This window comes from Oncorhynchus nerka, linkage group LG18 (genome assembly GCF_034236695.1).
Source record: "Oncorhynchus nerka isolate Pitt River linkage group LG18, Oner_Uvic_2.0, whole genome shotgun sequence".
NCBI classification, from domain to species: domain Eukaryota; kingdom Metazoa; phylum Chordata; class Actinopteri; order Salmoniformes; family Salmonidae; genus Oncorhynchus; species Oncorhynchus nerka.
The window spans coordinates 27,358,870-27,378,276 of record NC_088413.1 but is presented as its reverse complement, the minus strand read 5'-3'; the positions used below and the strand labels follow the sequence as shown (position 1 = coordinate 27,378,276).

At 47.6% G+C, this 19,407-nt stretch overlaps 1 protein-coding gene across 1 annotated transcript in view; it reads left to right on the top strand.

Annotated features, from left to right (window-relative positions):
• LOC115124987 (lipopolysaccharide-responsive and beige-like anchor protein) overlaps positions 1–19,407 on the top strand; it is a 295,611-nt gene that overhangs the window by 174,444 nt on the left and 101,760 nt on the right. Inside the window, exons 22-26 of the mRNA XM_065003331.1 lie at positions 2,276–2,391; positions 2,698–2,810; positions 9,073–9,213; positions 11,831–11,950; positions 17,736–17,888. Of these exons, the coding sequence (XP_064859403.1) occupies positions 2,276–2,391; positions 2,698–2,810; positions 9,073–9,213; positions 11,831–11,950; positions 17,736–17,888 (643 nt within the window). The remainder of the gene's footprint in view (positions 1–2,275; positions 2,392–2,697; positions 2,811–9,072; positions 9,214–11,830; positions 11,951–17,735; positions 17,889–19,407) is intronic.

The window sequence follows — 19,407 nt, the reverse complement described above, 5'->3', positions numbered from 1 at the left end:
ATGTTTACCACAATCTGCAGTACCTCTACCTCACACTATAATGTTTATCACAACCTGCAGTACCTCTACCTCACACTATAATGTTTACCACAACCTGCAGTACCTCTACCTCACACTATAATGTTTACCACAACCTGCAGTACCTCTACCTCACACTACACTCTTTACCACAATCTGCAGTACCTCTACCTCACACTATAATGTTTACCACAACCTGCAGTACCTCTACCTCACACTATAATGTTTACCACAACCTGCAGTACCTCTACCTCACACTAGGTTTACCACAACCTGCAGTAACTCTACCTCACACTATAATGTTTACCACAACCTACAGTACCTCTACCTCACACTAGGTTTACCACAACCTGCAGTAACTCTACCTCACTATAATGTTTACCACAACCTGCAGTAACTCTACCTCACACTATAATGTTTACCACAACCTACAGTACCTCTACCTCACACTATAATGTTTACCACAACATTTCCCTAACATTCAGAGTTTTCTGTTGGTATATCGGCTACCTAGGCTTCACCCCAACCTATCTTCCACTATACATTAATGTCTCAAAAATGTTGGCACTAACATTCAGATAGCATTTTAGGTACCATTAAATAAACTAGATTTCCCTAGCATTTGTTCTCTGGCCTAACCTTCATATGGCTTAGCACTTGATCAAGACAAAGTAGAATATTTTGGACTACAGGAAAAGGAGGACCAAGCACTCCCCCGTTCTCATCGACTGGGCTCTATTGGAGCAGGTTGAGAGCTTCAAGTTCCTTGGTGTCCACAACACCATCAAACTAACATGGTCCAAGCACACCAAGACGGTTGTGAAATCCTCAGATCTTTGGTTGTATCACTTCCTGGTATGGCAACTGCTCAGCCTCTGACCGCAAGGCACTACAGAGGGTAGTGCGTATGGCCAGGTACATCACGCCAAGCTTCCTGCCATCCAGGACCTCTATACCAGGTGGTGTCAGGGGAAGGCCCTAAAAGTTGTCAAAGACTCCAGCCACCCTAGACATAGACTGTTCTCTCTGCTACTGCACGGCAAGCGGTACTGGAGCGCCAAGTCTAGGTCCAAGAGGCTTCTAAACAGCTACTCCCCCAAGCCATAAGATTCCTGAACATCTAATCAAATTGCTATCCAGACTATTTGCATTGCCCCCCCTCTTTTTACACTGCTGCTACTCTCTGTTTACTATCTATGCAGAGTCACTTTAACTCTACCTACATGTACATATTACCTCAACTACCTTGACTAACCTGTGCCCCCGCACCATGAATCTGTACCGGTACCCCCTGTATATAGCCTCCACATTGACTCTGTACCGGTACCCCCTGTATGTAGCCTCGCTATTGTTATTTTACTGCTGCTCTTTAATTATTTGTTACTTTTATCTTATTTTTTATTTTTTTAAATTGCATTGTGGGTTAAGGGCTTGTAAGTAAGCATTTCACTGTAAGGTCTACACCTGTTGTATTCGGCGCATGTGACAAATAAGATTAGATTTGATTTGAGCTGCCTTGTATATAATTCAGAGGTGTTGCCCTAACGTTTGTTCAGTGTTTTGGAGCTATAAACTGGGAGTTGCAAAGGGGTGATTGTGACTTTCTGCTGGCTTAATGACTATAATCTCACACTGTGACAGTGATTTATTCCATAATTTGCCTTTGTTTTAATTGGATTGGGGGTCATTTGTTTAAGCCCCATAGCATACATCATGCTCCGAGGGTGTATGTGTGTGTGTGTGTGTGTGTGTGTTGCGGGGAGATCAGTATGTGTATCTGCTTGAGAAGAAGAATTAACCCTACTCATTGCATATTTGTCTTTTTCATTTAGTGTGCCTAAATATCTATACCTATTTCATATTGGAACATTTGCATTTAGAGACTTTACTACGACCTTGGACTGAATCAGTTTTATTATTGAAGTTGAATATCTTGAACCACACCAATCCTCTGGTATGATTAGGTTATGTTTTCATAGTTCACAGTGGGTCTGAAATGTTGTTCTTTGAAAGTGTTGTCAATGTCTTGTTTGCCAGCACTTGGACTGGCATACAGCCCGGTATCTAACCAGAGAGCCCGGCATCTAACCAGAGAGCCCGGCATCTAACCAGAGAGCCCGGCATCTAACCAGAGAGCCCGGCATCTAACCAGAGAGCCCGGCATCTCACCACACAGCCCGGCATCTCACCACACAGCCCGGCATCTCACCACACAGCCCGGCATCTCACCACACAGTGTGTGTTCTCCCTCCTCCAGGCGTATCTCCCAGGCCAGTCCCAAGCAGCTCTACAAGGCCTCCAACATGACCCAGCGCTGGCAGCGCAGAGAGATCTCCAACTTTGAGTACCTGATCTTCCTCAACACCATCTCTGGTAAGACCAGTGTTACCCCACTGTCACTGGACTGTCACCATAGGGAATGACAACACACCCAGCTATTATGAACATATGTGGTCAATGATGTAAATTATATAAACTCTGTTTGGCCAACATGGTTTCATCCTCTGACTTCATTTTTATCATAGTTAGTAAAAATATATTCCACATTTAAGCTCTAATTGAAAAGGGAGTTTGCTGTCCAGACATTTAGATTACTAAACATGTTCAGTTCTAGAAGTTTGATGACGATGTTGACTAATTTGAGACTGTTGTGACCGCCCCCCCTATGTCTCCCTCCAGGCCGTACGTACAACGACCTGAATCAGTACCCCGTCTTCCCCTGGGTCATCACGAACTACGACACTGAAGACCTGGACCTCACTCTGCCCAGCAACTACAGAGACCTGTCCAAGGTAACACACCCACGCACACTTAGGAAGAAAGAGACGCCTCGCTGAAGACAGGTTCTCTGGGACTAGCTGAGTCAACGCTGATAGAAGGTCCTATAAGGCTATGAGGGAGTATGTAGGGGAGTTGTGGCTGGAATGATTAGCAGGCTGTTTGTTAATCACTGCCCACTCCCCTGGCCTGAGTAGTGGTGGTGTAATTGCGATTGATCATAGTTAAGTAAGACATCTCTGTAATCACTGGGTGCTGATAGCCATCTCTGTACAACACACAGCAGAGAGGAAAGAAGAGCTTCTCTTTCTCTGTCTGTGTCTGTCCCTATTTTTCTCTCTCTTCACTAACTAAAGGCGTCCTCATACATAAGTTTGATTTGCTCCCAGCAGACCTCTGCTAGGTGAAGTGAACGTATGTGCTCGCATACTACTTTAAAATACCTTACCTTCAAAAAGCGGCAATATTGGTCCCTCTTGAGATGCAGTAGTCAGTAACCTTCCTCAAAATAGTCCGAGTTCATCTAAAATAACTCAATAAATCTGTAATTAATTCAGGTGTTTTTACAGAGGAGGTCTTTTTACATCTAAGATGTTTGGTGCAGTATTTCTCAACAACAACAAAAATGTGCATGAAAACTAGTCGTCTGACGTTTAACGACAACAAACACTGCTTTGAAGAATGCCTCCCGTTGACCAATCACTGACGAAGGGGCGTAGACTTCAGATACCGAACTTCAAAAAGCCTTTAAAAACAACGTGTGTGTGTGTGTGCTCGAACAGCCAGAAAAAAAATGCTGAATGCTGTCGAACACCAAAACTTCACAAAAACGTAATAGAATGTCGTCATAATGCATGCAGAAACGGTTTCGACTAGGAAGCATACGTTAAGGGGTACTCTTAGACGGTATCACTGCTTACACACCTATAGAGGAAGTCATGTAATACCAAGACTCCATTTTGTATTTGACCTGGACAAAAGTCTAAAATGTGCACAACTCCATTATTTACTAATTGAAGTCACAGTCTTAAGTCCCCTCCCGCCGCTCCCTCTGAAGTATAGGAATGCTCTCTACAGATGATTAAGCTTAGGACAGTTGAAGATGTCTTACTCTCCCCCCCTGAAGCTTTTAAAACACACACACACTTTTAAAAGGCCCATCTCCAAAGCCTGCCAGTCGCAGCAGCCCCAGAACGGCCATTCATTATGTGTAATGGCGCCCAATGGTGGGAGGACAGAAGATTACTTTGAGAGTGAGATGATGGAGCGCCCGTGTCTAGCTTAAGCCAAAATGGCCGAATAAATCAGCCGGGCCACAGGAAACAACAGGCATGTGCAGTAATGAACATACAGAGTATACCTGGGAAGTAATGCACTCTAGAGCCACATAGAGTTGGCCATTCACTTTTAATGGTGCGTCTGGCCCAAGTCTGCCCTGGCTGGCAAAGGATTCTGAGGTGGAGGTGGAATGCAGACGCGTCCATCTTGCTATGACTGAGGATGGATTCAGCTGGAGTGAATGCATGCTCTCTTGAGAAGACTTCTATGGCCTTTTTGTGAACTGTCATTGCCACAACTGCTTCTCGACTTCCATACACACCCACGCACTCATCCTGTCATACACATCAACACCGTCCTCCAAGCAGCCCTCCTTTGACCAGTCCTCCCATTGCCGTTTCTCTCTCTCTACCTCCCTTGTGTAGTGTTTCCCACCATGCGGCTGTGTACCCCCCCCCTCGCTCTGTTTATTTGTGCTTCATTTTGCCCACGAGGCTGACACATGACAGCCATAGCAGCCTCTCCCCTCCTCCCTCCCCCTCATCCCCCTCTTCCTCCAGAGTTTGGACAGCTCAGTCTCTGTGCTCAGTCGAGCCTCAACGCCCCAGGGAGAAACTGAGCAGCAGAGAGAGGGAGGGAATGAGATAGAACAAGGGGAGAGAGAGGGAGAACGACAGAACAAGGGGAGAGAGAGGGAGAACGACAGAACAAGGGGAGAGAGAGGGAGAACGACAGAACAAGGGGAGAGAGAGGGAGAACGACAGAACAAGGGGAGAGAGAGGGAGAACGACAGAACAAGGGGAGAGAGAGGGAGAACGACAGAACAAGGGGAGAGAGGGGGAGAACGACAGAACAAGGGGAGAGAGGGGAGAACGACAGAACAAGGGGAGAGAGGGGGAGAACGACAGAACAAGGGGAGAGAGGGGGAGAACGACAGAACAAGGGGAGAGAGGGGGAGAACGACAGAACAAGGGGAGAGAGAGGGAGAACGACAGAACAAGGGGAGAGAGAGGGAGAACGACAGAACAAGGGGAGAGAGAGGGAGAACGACAGAACAAGGGGAGAGAGGGAGAACGACAGAACAAGGGGAGAGAGAGGGAGAACGACAGAACAAGGGGGAGAGAGAGGAGAACGACAGAACAAGGGGAGAGAGAGGGAGAACGACAGAACAAGGGGAGAGAGAGGGAGAACGACAGAACAAGGGGAGAGAGAGGGAGAACGACAGAACAAGGGGAAGGAAGAGGGAGAGAGGGCAGACTTTTTTTGTTTCATCCCCTCTCTCTCTGACTCTCCCGATCTCTCTCTGCCTCTCCCTATCCCTCTCTACTCTCTCTGCCTCCCGCATCCCCCCATTCCCATGGAAGAGCGAGGGAGTGAAGGAAGGAGAGACGCGGGGCCGACCAATCTTTACTACACCAGTTTTATTCATGCTGTTGACATGGTGTGATATCAGTGTATGACCAGTGGAGCGTGGCAGACTGCATCGTCTGGGAAAGGACAGCCGCTCCGACGCTCGGTACTCCTCCTCTATTGGCTGCTCGTTTAGTTTGGTTCGTCATAATCCCCCCTTCTGATATCTCTCCTTCTCCCTCTCCTCTTTTACTTGAGGTTGGAGCTTTGGGCCAGTAAACGAAAGGTTGCTGGTTCGAATACTGGAGCCGACAAGGTGAACATAAAAATAAATAAAAAATGTAAATATCTGTCGCTGTGCCCTTGAGCAAGGCACGTAACCCTAAATTCAGGGTTGCTGTACAATGGCGACCCTGGCCGTGGGATATGCAAAAAAAACACATTTCCATTATACCCTTGTGAAGTAACAGGACCAATATACGCACCCCCCAAATGATGATTATTTTCAGTCTATCCTCCCTCCCTCCCCTCTCATGTCGTGCTCTGCTTTGATAGAAACAGGTCATGTGAGAGTCCTATGACATTGAGAGGCTGAAATTGCCACGAACCGCCGTGGGTCACACACTGTCATGCGTGCGTGCGTGTGTGTGCGTGCGCGAGTGCATGTCCTCACAAATGTATGTTCCTTCTATCAGAGCGATTCCGTTCATACCCCGGGGCTCTTTCTCATCCTAAACTCTGACCTCGGCCTGACATGAAACGCCAGCCCAGAGATAACATTGTAGTCACCACGATAAGGACGCGGTCTTACACTAGACAACCTTAGTCCCTATCGAGTGCACTACTTTTGGACGCTCCTTAGTAGTAGTAGTGCACTATGTTATGAATAGGGTGACGTTTGGGACGCACCCCTGCTCTAACGTTGAGAGCATTTTTAAACAGGCAATTTGGAAGGACTCCTGAAACGGGATGCTTGAACGAGGTGTTGACCTGGACAGGTTTGGGGTCCTGTATTTGCAATGTAGCAAAAACAACGCAGCTTTATATTGAGCGGTTCCAGGGCCCTTGTACTTTGGCACCGCGCGGGGGGCTAATGGGGTATTGATTTCAAGATGCGTCCCATATGTTTTCTGACACCTCTCAAACACCACGTCATTCTCACTGTTTAAATAGGACATTCTATATAAACAGTCCTCTCAAAACCACAGTTTGATTTATGTCTCAAGGCTCTCTGGCAAAGCTCAGACTGAGCCTTCCTAAATGAGTGATTTATTTAGTCAAATAATCCTTAAATGTGGAAACATTGTAGTTTGTTGTATCACTGCTGACCCTTATAATTTGGAGAGATGTAATGGTTAACTATATGCTACTGTCTGATTTCTGCTCATCTTGTTAGAAATGTTTGCCTTTGATGTCTTTGACATTTGAATTCAGATCTGAGAGATTTTCTGTAGTGGAAGATTGTGTGTATTATCCGGTTGACATTAGGTTTGATTTCAGTTAACTGTTGAATGATTATATTTGTGTCTGTGATCAGAGTCCTTTGATAATATAAATCTCTATTTGATCTGCAAACGGTATATCAACACAATGTGTTACTGTATGATGCACTTCCTGTTGTTCCAATATGTTAGAGGATTTTTGGTCACGTAAAAGATTACACATCACCGACACCATCTTCTATAGTTTTTATTTTATTTAACTAGGCAGGTCAGTTAAGAACAAATTCTTATTTACAATGACAACCCACCCCGCCCAAACCCGGATGACGCTGGGCCAATTTGTGCACCGCCCTATGGATCTCCCAATCACGGCCCGGTTGTGATACAGCCTGGAATCGAACCAGGGTCTGTAGTGACGCCTCTAGCATAGTTGAGTGGCTATGGGTAGCAGTTGGCTAGCATAGTACTTTATACGTGTAAGCTAATTCTATGGTGTAATAATGATGCCACAATAACCATTTCCCAACACCTTCCTAATCTACATTCTGGATGAACAAAAGATAAAACCCTTATCCAAGATTACAGTCTCCCATATTCTCCTCTTTGAAGCAGTAACACCATCTAACTCCGTCCATGGTTTATTCTAATCTCATTCCCGTTCAGTCTAATTAAAAACAACGCTAGCAGCTCATTTATCCGAGCACTCGTCAAAGCGCTATTCGCAGGCACCGCCTGAACATATTAGCCCAATGGGCAGCGTTCACTCGATCAGAGCACTCCTCACCGGGGACGGCCCTGATGTACGACGCTGTCACCACCGCTCTATTGTACCGCCGCCCTCCTCGCCGCGCATCGCTCTCCACCCGGACGTAATTTACAGCAGTAAACAATGTAGAGTGTAGAGCACTCTCTCTTTTTCTCCCTCGTTCTCTCTCTCTCTCTCGCTCATCTCTCGCTCTTGCGCTCTCGCTCTATTTTTCTCTTTCCCTCTCTCTCCCCCCCTCTCTCTATCCCCGCTCCCCCTCTCTCTATCCCCCGCTCCCCCTCTCTCTATCCCCGCTCCCCCTCTCTCCTTTATTCTCCCTCTCATTGCAGTGCACTCAGTCTCTTTTTTAAATTTTATATTCCTCTTCCAGCCTTTTCTTTTTTTAATGAGCTCTACGTTATTATGGCAATAAATCAGTCCAATCGTTGTACTGTATAATTCAGTGTGTGTACTCCCACCCCCAGTAGCCCTGGGTAAGCCAATAGTGTGTCACTGTCAGCACAGCCCAGCACACTGTGTCGGCATGAGGCAGTGTGTGTGTTGGCGTGTGTGTGTGTTCCTGTTCTTTTCCGGTTGTTCGAGTATAAGGAAGGTAATTGGGTACGGTCTTGAATGGGTGCACCCTTGGATACAATCAGACACACACACCATTACACCCACCATTACACCCACCCGACACAGTAACAGCAGCATCAGATCAATAGCCTCTCCCCTGCCTGGACGAGGCCTCCCATGACAGCACTATGATATGAGAGAGGGCCTATCGATCCACCAGCCAGTGCTTCATCTTCAAAAGGCCATCATTCCATTACCATTGATCAGAGAGGTGTGTTTGGAGCGAGGGATGAAGAGGAGGAGGAGGAGGGCTAATAGAAGACTAATAAAAATTGAACGGGTAAAAAAGTGATTTCTATAAATGAGCATTTAAATAATAAGCCAGGCTCAGCCAGGTATTGGTTTCTCTGAGATCAATGGGAAATTAATGCAACTGATCCATTTTTTTAGACCCACAATGGAGGCTGCTTCTCCTTACTAGTATATTAGCTACAGATTAATAAAAATGGAAGAAGGAACCTCCCGGCCCTTGCAATTGATGTTCCTAGGCCTCCTTTCATCGCAACACATTCGTTCTCTCTGACAGACTAGCCGCAGGGGGTTGTGTTTCAGGGCTATGAAGTGAAATGCACTCTGTTGGAATGGATTGATCCTCAAAACAACACAGCATCTAATATTCATTCGGCGAACGCACAAAGGTTACTAACATCATTTGAATATATATGCCCTGTGTTTGAAGCAAAGTCTGCTCTCTGAAAGCTAAAAGAGTTCAATTGTACTGTTATAAAATGTTTCTTTCTTCTCTTTATACTGCCACTCTTTCTCTCTGTTTCTCTTTTATCTCTATCAGTCTCTGTTGTAATAACGTTGTCTTTCTCCTCACAGCCCATTGGTGCCCTGAACCCCAAGAGGGCGGCGTTCTTCAACGACCGCTATGAATCCTGGGAGGACGACCAGGTGCCCAAGTTCCACTACGGAACCCACTACTCCACCTCCTCCTTCACCCAGATGTGGCTGCTGCGCATCGTAAGTTAACTTCCCCCAACTGTACCCCAACTATATCCACCCCACCTACCCCCAGGTAGCCTAGCGGTTAGAGCGTCGGGGCCAGTAACCGAAATGTCACTGGTTCCAATACCCGAGCCGCCAAGGTGAAAAATCTGTCGACGTGTCCTTGAACAAGGCACTTTTACCCAAAGTTTCTCCAGGATTGCCGTACTGCTATGGCTGACCCTGTAAAACAACACATTTCACTGCACCTATCCGATGCAAATGTCTCGCTTGTGAAGGTAACCTGCCTTTTTCGACACATTAAAATGGCTAAATACTTATTTTGATCTCAATGGTTCAACTTGGTCCATTTTAAGGTTAAATGAAAGTACTGAATCCCACCACGATGTGTATAGAATAGGATTTAGGCCTTCATTTTTGTCACTGCTTTATTTACATTTAGAAATGAATGCATTACAGTTGCCACCTACCCGTCATGGTGTAATATTTACTACCTATTCATCATTAGACTTGAAGCCCCATTGCAGCTAATTGTTGTTTTCTAATTGGCCATGGATACATAGAGAGTCAGGTTGATATATGTCACAGTGAAATACAGGCTCCATCTACACGCTAACGTATGCACAGCGTATTGTCCCTGGCTGGCCTTGGTTATTTCTATGTTGTGCTGCTCGTAAAACAGAGAAGCAGCACGCCGAAGCTAAATTCATAACGCGTTTCTTTCTGTGTGTCTTTGCAACATAAGAGGAACTCATTTTTTATTTTATTAATTGAACTATGTTTAATGAGGGGCTATTATTCTGTACTATTTTTTAAACTTCTGCTTCAAAACTACTCAATCTAAAGATTTCATGAAGTGATCTTTCTCCCACGTGGTGCTTTTGCTAGTTATATTGGTATGTAACCCTCATCCAGCCGATATCTGTTCCATCCACAGGGGACCATTCTGCCATGCAGGGAGGGATTCTAACCTTCCAGGGCCCTTGAATTGTCCTGTAATTGTCCCTGTAGCTCCCTATGGAAACAACCATTGATCCCATCACATCATTAGCTGGCTTATTACTGGCTTATTTTAAATCCACTTTACCAAATGCCCTTCAAATCAAGTGTCAACGTATGGATGGGATAGGAAGCCCAAATGAACACTAGAGTAGACCTTAAAAGTCCCAGTCCTGTATTCAAAATCATCTCAGACTAAGAGTGCTGATCTAGAATCAGACCCCCCCCCCCCCCCTGTCCATATAAGCGTATTTATTATGAAAGTGTTATCCTGGCTAATAGTAGTGTTATCCTGGCTAATTGTAGTGTTATCCTGGCTAATTGTAGTGTTATCCTGGCTAATTGTGTCCGTCTCATCCGGGGGCTATTGTTTCAGAGGGACGGCCTGTTGTTTCAGAGGGACGGCCTGTTGTTTCAGAGGGACGGCCTGTTGTTTCAGAGGGGCGGCCTGTTGTTTCAGAGGGCGGCCTGTTGTTTCAGAGGGCGGCCTGTTGTTTCAGAGGGGCGGCCTGTTGTTTCAGAGGGACGGCCTGTTGTTTCAGAGGGGCGGCCTGTTGTTTCAGAGGGACGGCCTGTTGTTTCAGAGGGACGGCCTGTTGTTTCAGAGGGGCGGCCTGTTGTTTCAGAGGGGCGGCCTGTTGTTTCAGAGGGGCGGCCTGTTGTTTCAGAGGGGCGGCCTGTTGTTTCAGAGGGGCGGCCTGTTGTTTCAGAGGGGCGGCCTGTTGTTTCAGAGGGGCGGCCTGTTGTTTCAGAGGGCGGCCTGTTGTTTCAGAGGGGCGGCCTGTTGTTTCAGAGGGGCGGCCTGTTGTTTCAGAGGGGCGGCCTGTTGTTTCAGAGGGGCGGCCTGTTGTTTCAGAGGGGCGGCCTGTTGTTTCAGAGGGGCGGCCTGTTGATCGACACAAGCAAGATTAAGCGTGATTAGAAACGCACCAATAAACCACCTCTACAGGCTTCACAGCCACACAGTGACTCCTGCCGTTCACTTAGTTCATTTCAGTGGTTTGTGACAAAGTGTCAACAAGTCAGACAATCTGTCGTCGTTGCATTAAGGGTATTAGCTGTAAGATATGACCTTAAAAAGCAAAGGGGAGGAGACGGGTTAATAAGGGATGTTTAAGCCTGGAGACAATTGAGACATGGGTTGTGTTTGTGTGCCATTCAGAGGGTGATAAAAATAGTGCTTTTTAACAGGGTATGGTAGTAGGTGCCAGGCGCACCGGTTTGTGTCAAGAACTGCAACGCTGCTGGGTTTTTCACACTCTACAGTTTCCTGTGTGTATTAAGAATGTTCCTCCTCCCAAAGGACATACAGCCAACTTGACACAACTGTGGGAAGCATTGGAGTCAACATGGGCCAGCATTCCTTTTAGAGCACTTTTGACACCCTGTAGACTGTATTCCTGACTGATTAAGGCTGTTTTGAGGGGGTATACTCAGTGTACACATTCAGACTCATTTTACTATAGTTTAAAAACGCTTAATCATAAGGATGTCATTTCTTCTTCTCCTTTTTCTCAAATGTACAGTACACCAGTGTCACAGCACACTATTAGGAGGATATGTGGATAACTGATCATTCTCTCATTCTTCTTCTCTCGTTCTCTTCTATTATTCTTCTTCTCTCATTTTCCAGGAACCCTTCACCACCATGTTCCTCAACTTCCAGGGAGGGAAGTTTGACCACGCTGACCGCACCTTCTCCTCCGTGTCCCGAGCCTGGAGGAACTGCCAGAGAGACACGTCCGACGTTAAGGTAGCGACACACACACACACACACACACACACACACACACACACACACACACACTGCCGCCACCTCCTCACAGTGGAGCTAGCTGTTGAAAGACAGACAGTGTACCAGAGTATCGACTAGAGAGGGCCTCTGAGGTCTGCACACTTCTCTGGACGTTCACACACAAGTTCACACACACTGAGACCCTCAACACCTCCAGACCCTTCAGCAGCCCGCCAGTGTGGGGAGAGGCCACCACTGTCCAGACCCCAGGAGCCAGGGAACATACTAGGATAGGAGGAGAGGCCACCACTGTCCAGACCCCAGGAGCCAGGGAACATACTAGGATACGAGGAGAGGCCACTACTGTCCAGGCCCCAGGAGACAGGGAACATACTAGGATAGGAGGAGAGGCCACTACTGTCCAGACCCCAGGAGACAGGGAACATACTAGGATAGGAGGAGAGGCCACTACTGTCCAGACCCCAGGAGACAGGGGACATACTAGGATAGGAGGAGATGCCACCACTGTCCAGACCCCAGGAGACAGGGAACATACTAGGATAGGAGGAGATGCCACCACTGTCCAGACCCCAGGAGACAGGAAACATACTAGGATAGGAGGAGATGCCACTACTGTCCAGACCCCAGGAGACAGGGAACATACTAGGATAGGAGGAGAGGCCACTACTGTCCAGACCCCAGGAGACAGGGAACATACTAGGATAGGAGGAGATGCCACCACTGTCCAGACCCCAGGAGACAGGAACATACTAGGATAGGAGGAGAGGCCACTACTGTCCAGACCCCAGGAGACAGGGAACATACTAGGATAGGAGGAGATGCCACTACTATCCAAACCCCAGGAGCCAGGAAACATACTAGGATAGGAGGAGAGGCCACCACTGTCCAGACCCCAGTCTCTACAGACTGGTTACCTTTTAGTTGTGATAGAAGTGTTTTGATAAAATGTATGGTTTTCTGTGTGGAAATAAACACACTTTAGTTTGTTTGTGATTGATGGATATCAATTGATTTAGATAGTTATATCAGATTTAGCATATAATAAATAAGAATATGTTCTTAATATGCTTTTCAAAGCTAGGGGGTCAAATGTCAACATTATCTTCCAAACGTATTCCAAACAAACATTCAACTTTCAAATTACACCCTTTTCATTGAATTAGCCTAAAGCCTTCTCAAAGGCCCCTCTTCTCCCTATCATCACCGGAGAGAGAAAGTGGCTAATCAAATGAGCAAACAAACACACTGGTTTAAAAACAACAAGCCCACTTCCTCACATCTTAAACCTGTCCACTCCACAAAACCTGACCTCAAACTGAAGGTCGGCCATTTTACGAGTCCTCTTGCTTCCATGGGGTCGACCCGGGGAGGCCTGTTGTAAATTTGTCCAGTCTGAGGTGGCGGCACGCCCCCCTGTATTTCCCCCACCTTGTTAAGAAGGGCCGGGGGGAGGGTGAAGGGCTGAAGGAGGCCCCTGTATTTCCCCACCTTGTTAAGAAGGGCCGGGGGGGTGAAGGGCTGAAGGAGACCCCCCTGTATTTCCCACCCCCACCTTGTTAAGAAGGGCTGAAGGAGACCCCTGTATTTCCCCCACCTTGTTAAGAAGGGCCGGGGGGGTGGGGGGGTGAAGGGCTGAAGGAGGCCCCCTGTATTTCCCCCACCTTGTTAAGAAGGGCCGGGGGGGGTGAAGGGCTGAAGGAGACCCCCTGTATTTCCCCCACCTTGTTAATAAGGGCCGGGTCTCCTTCAGCCCTTCACCCCCCCGGCCCTTCTTAACAAGGTGGGGGAAATACAGGGGGCCTCCCCGCTACACTCTCTGCCCCGGTCCCTCCATTATGTGCAGTGGCCCCTGCTCTACTGTGGTCAGAGGCCAGCTTCTGTGATCCCCAATCCTGTCCTGTCATGGGTCACTGCAGGGGCCATAGGCCCCCTCCCCCCAGTACACTTCAACAGTACACACAAAAGGTCAGGAGGGGTCAGGGGATTGTGGCCAGAGGTCATCACGGTCTCTCCTACGCTACAGACAGACTGGACTGGCGTCTTTAACCTGTTATCACCACTTTATGCACTGGGATACAAAACACTAAGACTTTTTCCCCCTTTAGAAGGAATAGAAGGTTCTTAGAGTTTCCTACAATAGTCCTGAAGCTAAAGCTAAATGGTATACTTAGCATGCTAAATTGATACATCTCATTTGTAACCCTTCTTTGTTAACAAGGTGAATGAGATCATCCATGCGAGGAAAGAATGTTCTGTTATTTTGACGTAGCTAAACTCAACTCAACATGGAAGCTGTGCAGTGTTGAGCCTGGTCCTGTGTGTTTTGATGTAGAGTGGGGCTCTTGTGGTTGATCCACTGTGACAGGTCTAGACTGAGACCAAGCTAGGTTCTCTCTCTCTCTGGGCTTTCGCAATCAAGTGTTACCGGTAATGCGAGCCATATGTTTTATCATTGGAGGCGAAGCGCGATCAACCGTCAACTCCTTCCAACTCCCCCAGCCACCACTCCACCCGACCCAGGCCCAAAGAGCAGGCCAAGTCTACATTTGAAACAAGATGGCTGCCTGTACTCATAAATGTTTTAAGAGCATGGGTCACTTGTTAAAAGAGGAGGGTTGGGGCCTTAGAGACCGAAACTGTAGCAGAGGATTGGTCTGACCCGCCATAGACCCAAAGCCCAGTGGAGAGGGGGCCCAATGTTCTGACCCGCCATAGACCCAAAGCCCAGTGGAGAGGGGGCCCAATGTTCTGACCCGCCATAGACCCAAAGCCCAGTGGAGAGGGGGCCCAATGTTCTGACCCGCCATAGACCCAAAGCCCAGTGGAGAGGGGGCCCAATGTTCTGACCCACCATAGACCCAAAGCCCAGTGGAGAGGGGGCCCAATGTTCTGACCCACCATAGACCCAAAGCCCAGTGGAGAGGGGGCCCAATGTTCTGACCCACCATAGACCCAAAGCCCAGTGGAGAGGGGGCCCAATGTTCTGACCCACCATAGACCCAAAGCCCAGTGGAGAGGGGGCCCAATGTTCTGACCCACCATAGACCCAAAGCCCAGTGGAGAGGGGGCCCAATGTTCTGACCCACCATAGACCCAAAGCCCAGTGGAGAGGGGGCCCAATGTTCTGACCCACCATAGACCCAAAGCCCAGTGGAGAGGGGGCCCAATAGGCCAAAGGTTCAATTCAAGATTGACTGAAGTAGCGAAGGAGGGGTGAGGAGGCAGGGCAGCGGGGGGGAGGGTAGAAGGATTCGTTTGATCCTTTGATCAGTAGTCTCTGAAGCTTTCATGGTAGTATGACATGGATTGGTTGTGATGACAGAACATGTGCTTGGTTCTTTCTCTCCTGACTGAGCTCCCCTCCGGTCCATCTGTAGGTTTGGATATGTGGTTATGGACTGACACAGGGTATCTCTCCGGCTAGCTACCGCCCCATGTCTCGGGTTACCACCCACACAACACATCTAGAGGAAGTGAACTCACTAGCTTCCTGTCTAATCGTGTATTTGTCTCCATCCTGTTGGACGCAGTGAGGACTGCTCTCAGGTCTGAGCTTGATTGATAGACAGCCTTCCAGGGATTCTGTGTGTGTTGTTGTGTGCGTGCGTACATGTGCGTACATGCGTGCAGCCCTTACAGAACATCTCATCACATGCGCTGACCAGTTCCCAGCTCCTACCTGTAGCCTCTTTGCCAGTATGTATTTGCATGTCAGGTTGTCACACACAGCCATGTCACAGGGAGACGAGGACATGACCGATGGGTGTTGACTCTGGTCTGGTCATCCCTGATGTCAGAATGTCACCCTGTCTCTCTCTCTCTGTCCATCAGGACAGTGACCAGTCAGCAGGCCCAGTCACACTGTGTTCTGTCAAACAGTTCAGGGTCTTGTTCATTAAGTCCTACCGTAGCAAAACCTAGGCACTCCGTTTTGTGCCAACTGAACACGACCTAGGAGACGGTTCACTGGTTCAGCTCTAGTCGGACAGAACTGGGTTGTGTTCATTAAGGTTAGGGTTACACACACACAGAACGTTTTGCAACTGTAGCAAAACATTTTCCAACTGAAAAAAAACCCAAGTGTTCCTTATTGGACAAGTTCCGTTTCAGACAAGTAGTACCTCCCCGTCTCACTCTGTTTTATTACGTTTTGGCCAACTGAACACGACCCAGGACACTATACAAGACAACTGCTCCTCAATGCTTTATTAACAGGTTATTTTATTAGGAGTTAGTCACTCATTAGCTATTGTTTTATAGTGGTATCAAATGAAGAGTTATACTTGTGTTGTGGCTTGTCTTCATACTTGCGGTGCTCTGTTTATATGTTTCATATACTGCTGTGGGTGTATCATGTTGAAATATGAGTGCCTGCTCCATACGTAAATCCATGGTTCAATTCCCTGCTGTGGAATATGGCCGTAGTTCATGTTTGACACTTGTTATGTTGATGGGTAGGTTCAGTATATCACGAGGGGTAGATGTACTGATTAAACACGGGATTTACATTGGGTGTCGTGCTATTGTTTGTTGTACGTATCAGGAGGCGCCCGGGAAGTGGGTTAATTCAACACGCGCTTACATTGTCCAGTCTTACCAGTTAGTTCCATGTGCCCACACACACTCCTAACGACGTTAGTGTTTTATTTCTGTTTGCGGGATGGCAAAGATTTATCACGATATGTTTTGGTTTGCCCCATAATCTAAACGTTTGTGTCTTTCTGTATATGAAGGCATTTCATACACATTGAGGCTGAGCTATGGTTTGTTAGAAATGAAGCCGGGTTTAAAGTTTATATCCTCAAGGTCTTAACGTTCGAGCTCTTCAGTTTACACGAACGTTGATGTTTTTTTGGGGCCCATCGTGAAATGTCATAATTCCATAACGAAGTGTTCAACTGCACAGACACACAATCACATTCTGGTGAGTTCTGTGACCTGTCGCTCCTTCGAATCCTTCAGAAAATCCTTTGAGAAGCATAGAAAATAGAACATCATATATTCTGTTTGGTGCTCTACGATTACAGACAACCCCCCTTTCAAAAAGCTTGGAAACCCCAGCGCACACATGCACGCACGCACACACACACACACACACACACACACACACACACACACACGAAAGGTTTTGATGCCTTTTATCGGCCTGCCTGCTTGGTAGCATGGTAGCAGGCAGCAGATGAGCAGTCTGAAATGTAATTTCCATGAGTAATGGCACAGCTCAAGTGTTGCGACTAGCTGTCTGAGGGACGACAGTGGCAGTCCCAGATTAAAGGACCTTCCGCACACACACACACACACACACACATCCACATGCGTTCTAAATGTACTTTACACCGTGTCTCTCTCTCTCTCTCTCTCTCTCTCTCTCTCTCTCTCTCTCTTTCTTTCTGTTAATGAACTCTCTCTCTCTCTTTCTTTCTGTTAATGAACTCTCTCTCTAAACTGTAGCTTCTCACTCTGAAGGTCACAGTCCCCTGTTCTTTCTACCTGGCTGTCATGATGTGGGTCCTCAGTAGTCACATTCTAATGTCGTGTCCCACACACTGAGACTGGAGGCTGTATCACAGAGCATCTTGTCAGTGTTATTCTAATGAGGAAATGGCTTACTGTGATACTGTTCTCCCTAACTAAAAGGGTTGATTTATTGACTACAAATGTGAGACAAAACTATTTTAAAATGTACTGTATCCAGTATCAGTACATGAACATGACATAACTTAGTGAATGGACGGTTCAGGTTGGCTCTACAGTGTTAATGTCTGTCTGTCTGTCTGTCCAGGAGTTGACCCCAGAGTTCTACTACCTCCCTGAGATGTTTGTAAACGCCAACAACTACAGCCTGGGGGTGATGGAGGATGGGACTGTGGTGTCTGACGTGGAGCTGCCGCCCTGGGCCAAGACCCCCGAGGAGTTTGTACGCATCAACAGACTGGTACGTTACACACACACACACACACACACACACACACACAGCAGTTCTCTTCCTCGCATGTCATCAAACCACTCCTCTGAAGCCCTGTCAGATCCCTACCCCTCCTCCACGCTAGGCTAGCTTAGCAGGAAATGCTAATGAAAAGAGACAGTGTTATTTCCTGTCCAGCTCCGGTCCCTTCCTGTTACCTGATCCTCCCGCTCCTCTGACATGACTCTGCTTTGCCAGCAGACTTATCAAAGACCATCTCACATGGCCAAGGAGTTATTGAGGAGGATGGTGTAGTGTCCTGTTTCTGATCTCTCCCTCCTGTCCCCAAGCACACCAGACCTGTGTATATTTAGTTGTCAGAATTACTGTCGTAGTTTTATAGCACCACAGTGACTGCAGTGTCCTCTTACACACAATCAGCAGAGATTGTGCTCCAGATTAGATTCCTCCTCTCTCCCATTTCAGATGTTCCAGAAGGTCAAAAAGCTCCATGTTTTTCTGGTGTCATGCTCAAACTGTTTGTCACCTCTGTTTAAACCACTGCGTTGAAGATTGTAAAATAATACCGTCTCAAACAGTCTAATGGCTTCCTCCCCCGTCCCTCCTTTCCGAAACAAGGATTCACATAAACCACCCCTGACCCTTGAGATGCTCTCCCAGAGACATAGTGCAGAGCTAATAACCATGGAGCTATGTCCTGCCCTGCCACGTAGTTTGATGATGCTACTCCTGGCATGTCTTTTAGGACCTAGACACTTCCCACCTCTCTCCAGTCTCTGCCCAGTGGTAGTAATGAGTGGCTGATGAGGCAGCAGGGAAGGCTGTGGTGATCAGGCTGTGCTCTGTGACCTGTGTGGTCGTGTTAATCAGGACGCTGATGGGACTCAGCCCACGTCATTAATCACACAACCTAAGGTGTGACACGCCAACGCCACAGAGATGGTGGGGGTCGGTAAGCACTCAGACACGCATACACAGATTGCTATCGTCAACGTACGCACACACATGCACATAGACTCATTGCCACACACTCTCAGATGGACAGACCTATGTCTGACACACACACACACACACATAAGCATGTACACACACACACACACACACATTTCCTTCCAGCTGGGCGTGTTATCCCCAGTCAGATGGCTTGGCTGTGTGGTGGTTAGACAGTTGGACATAGTACTGCTACAGCAGTGTGTGTTCTGCTGTCGGTCTGTCTGACTGCCTAGTGGACAGATGATCTATAGAGCAGGCTGTTACTGCAGATGTTACAGTAGGTAGTCGGACCACTGGAGCCTACAGCTAATTAGCGGCCAGGGCAGCATTTGGCTGGCTGACAGTTTGACTGCCGTTAACCCCCAGCGCTGTAAGGTGGACTGCTCTGTGACACTGTCTGGCTGACAGTTTGACTGCCGTTAACCCCCAGCGCTGTAAGGTGGACTGCTCTGTGACACTGTCTGGCTGCAGCAGTGGGGGATTCAGTGGCGGCTTCTTCACATGGAACTCAAATGTCCTTATCACTTCTTAACGG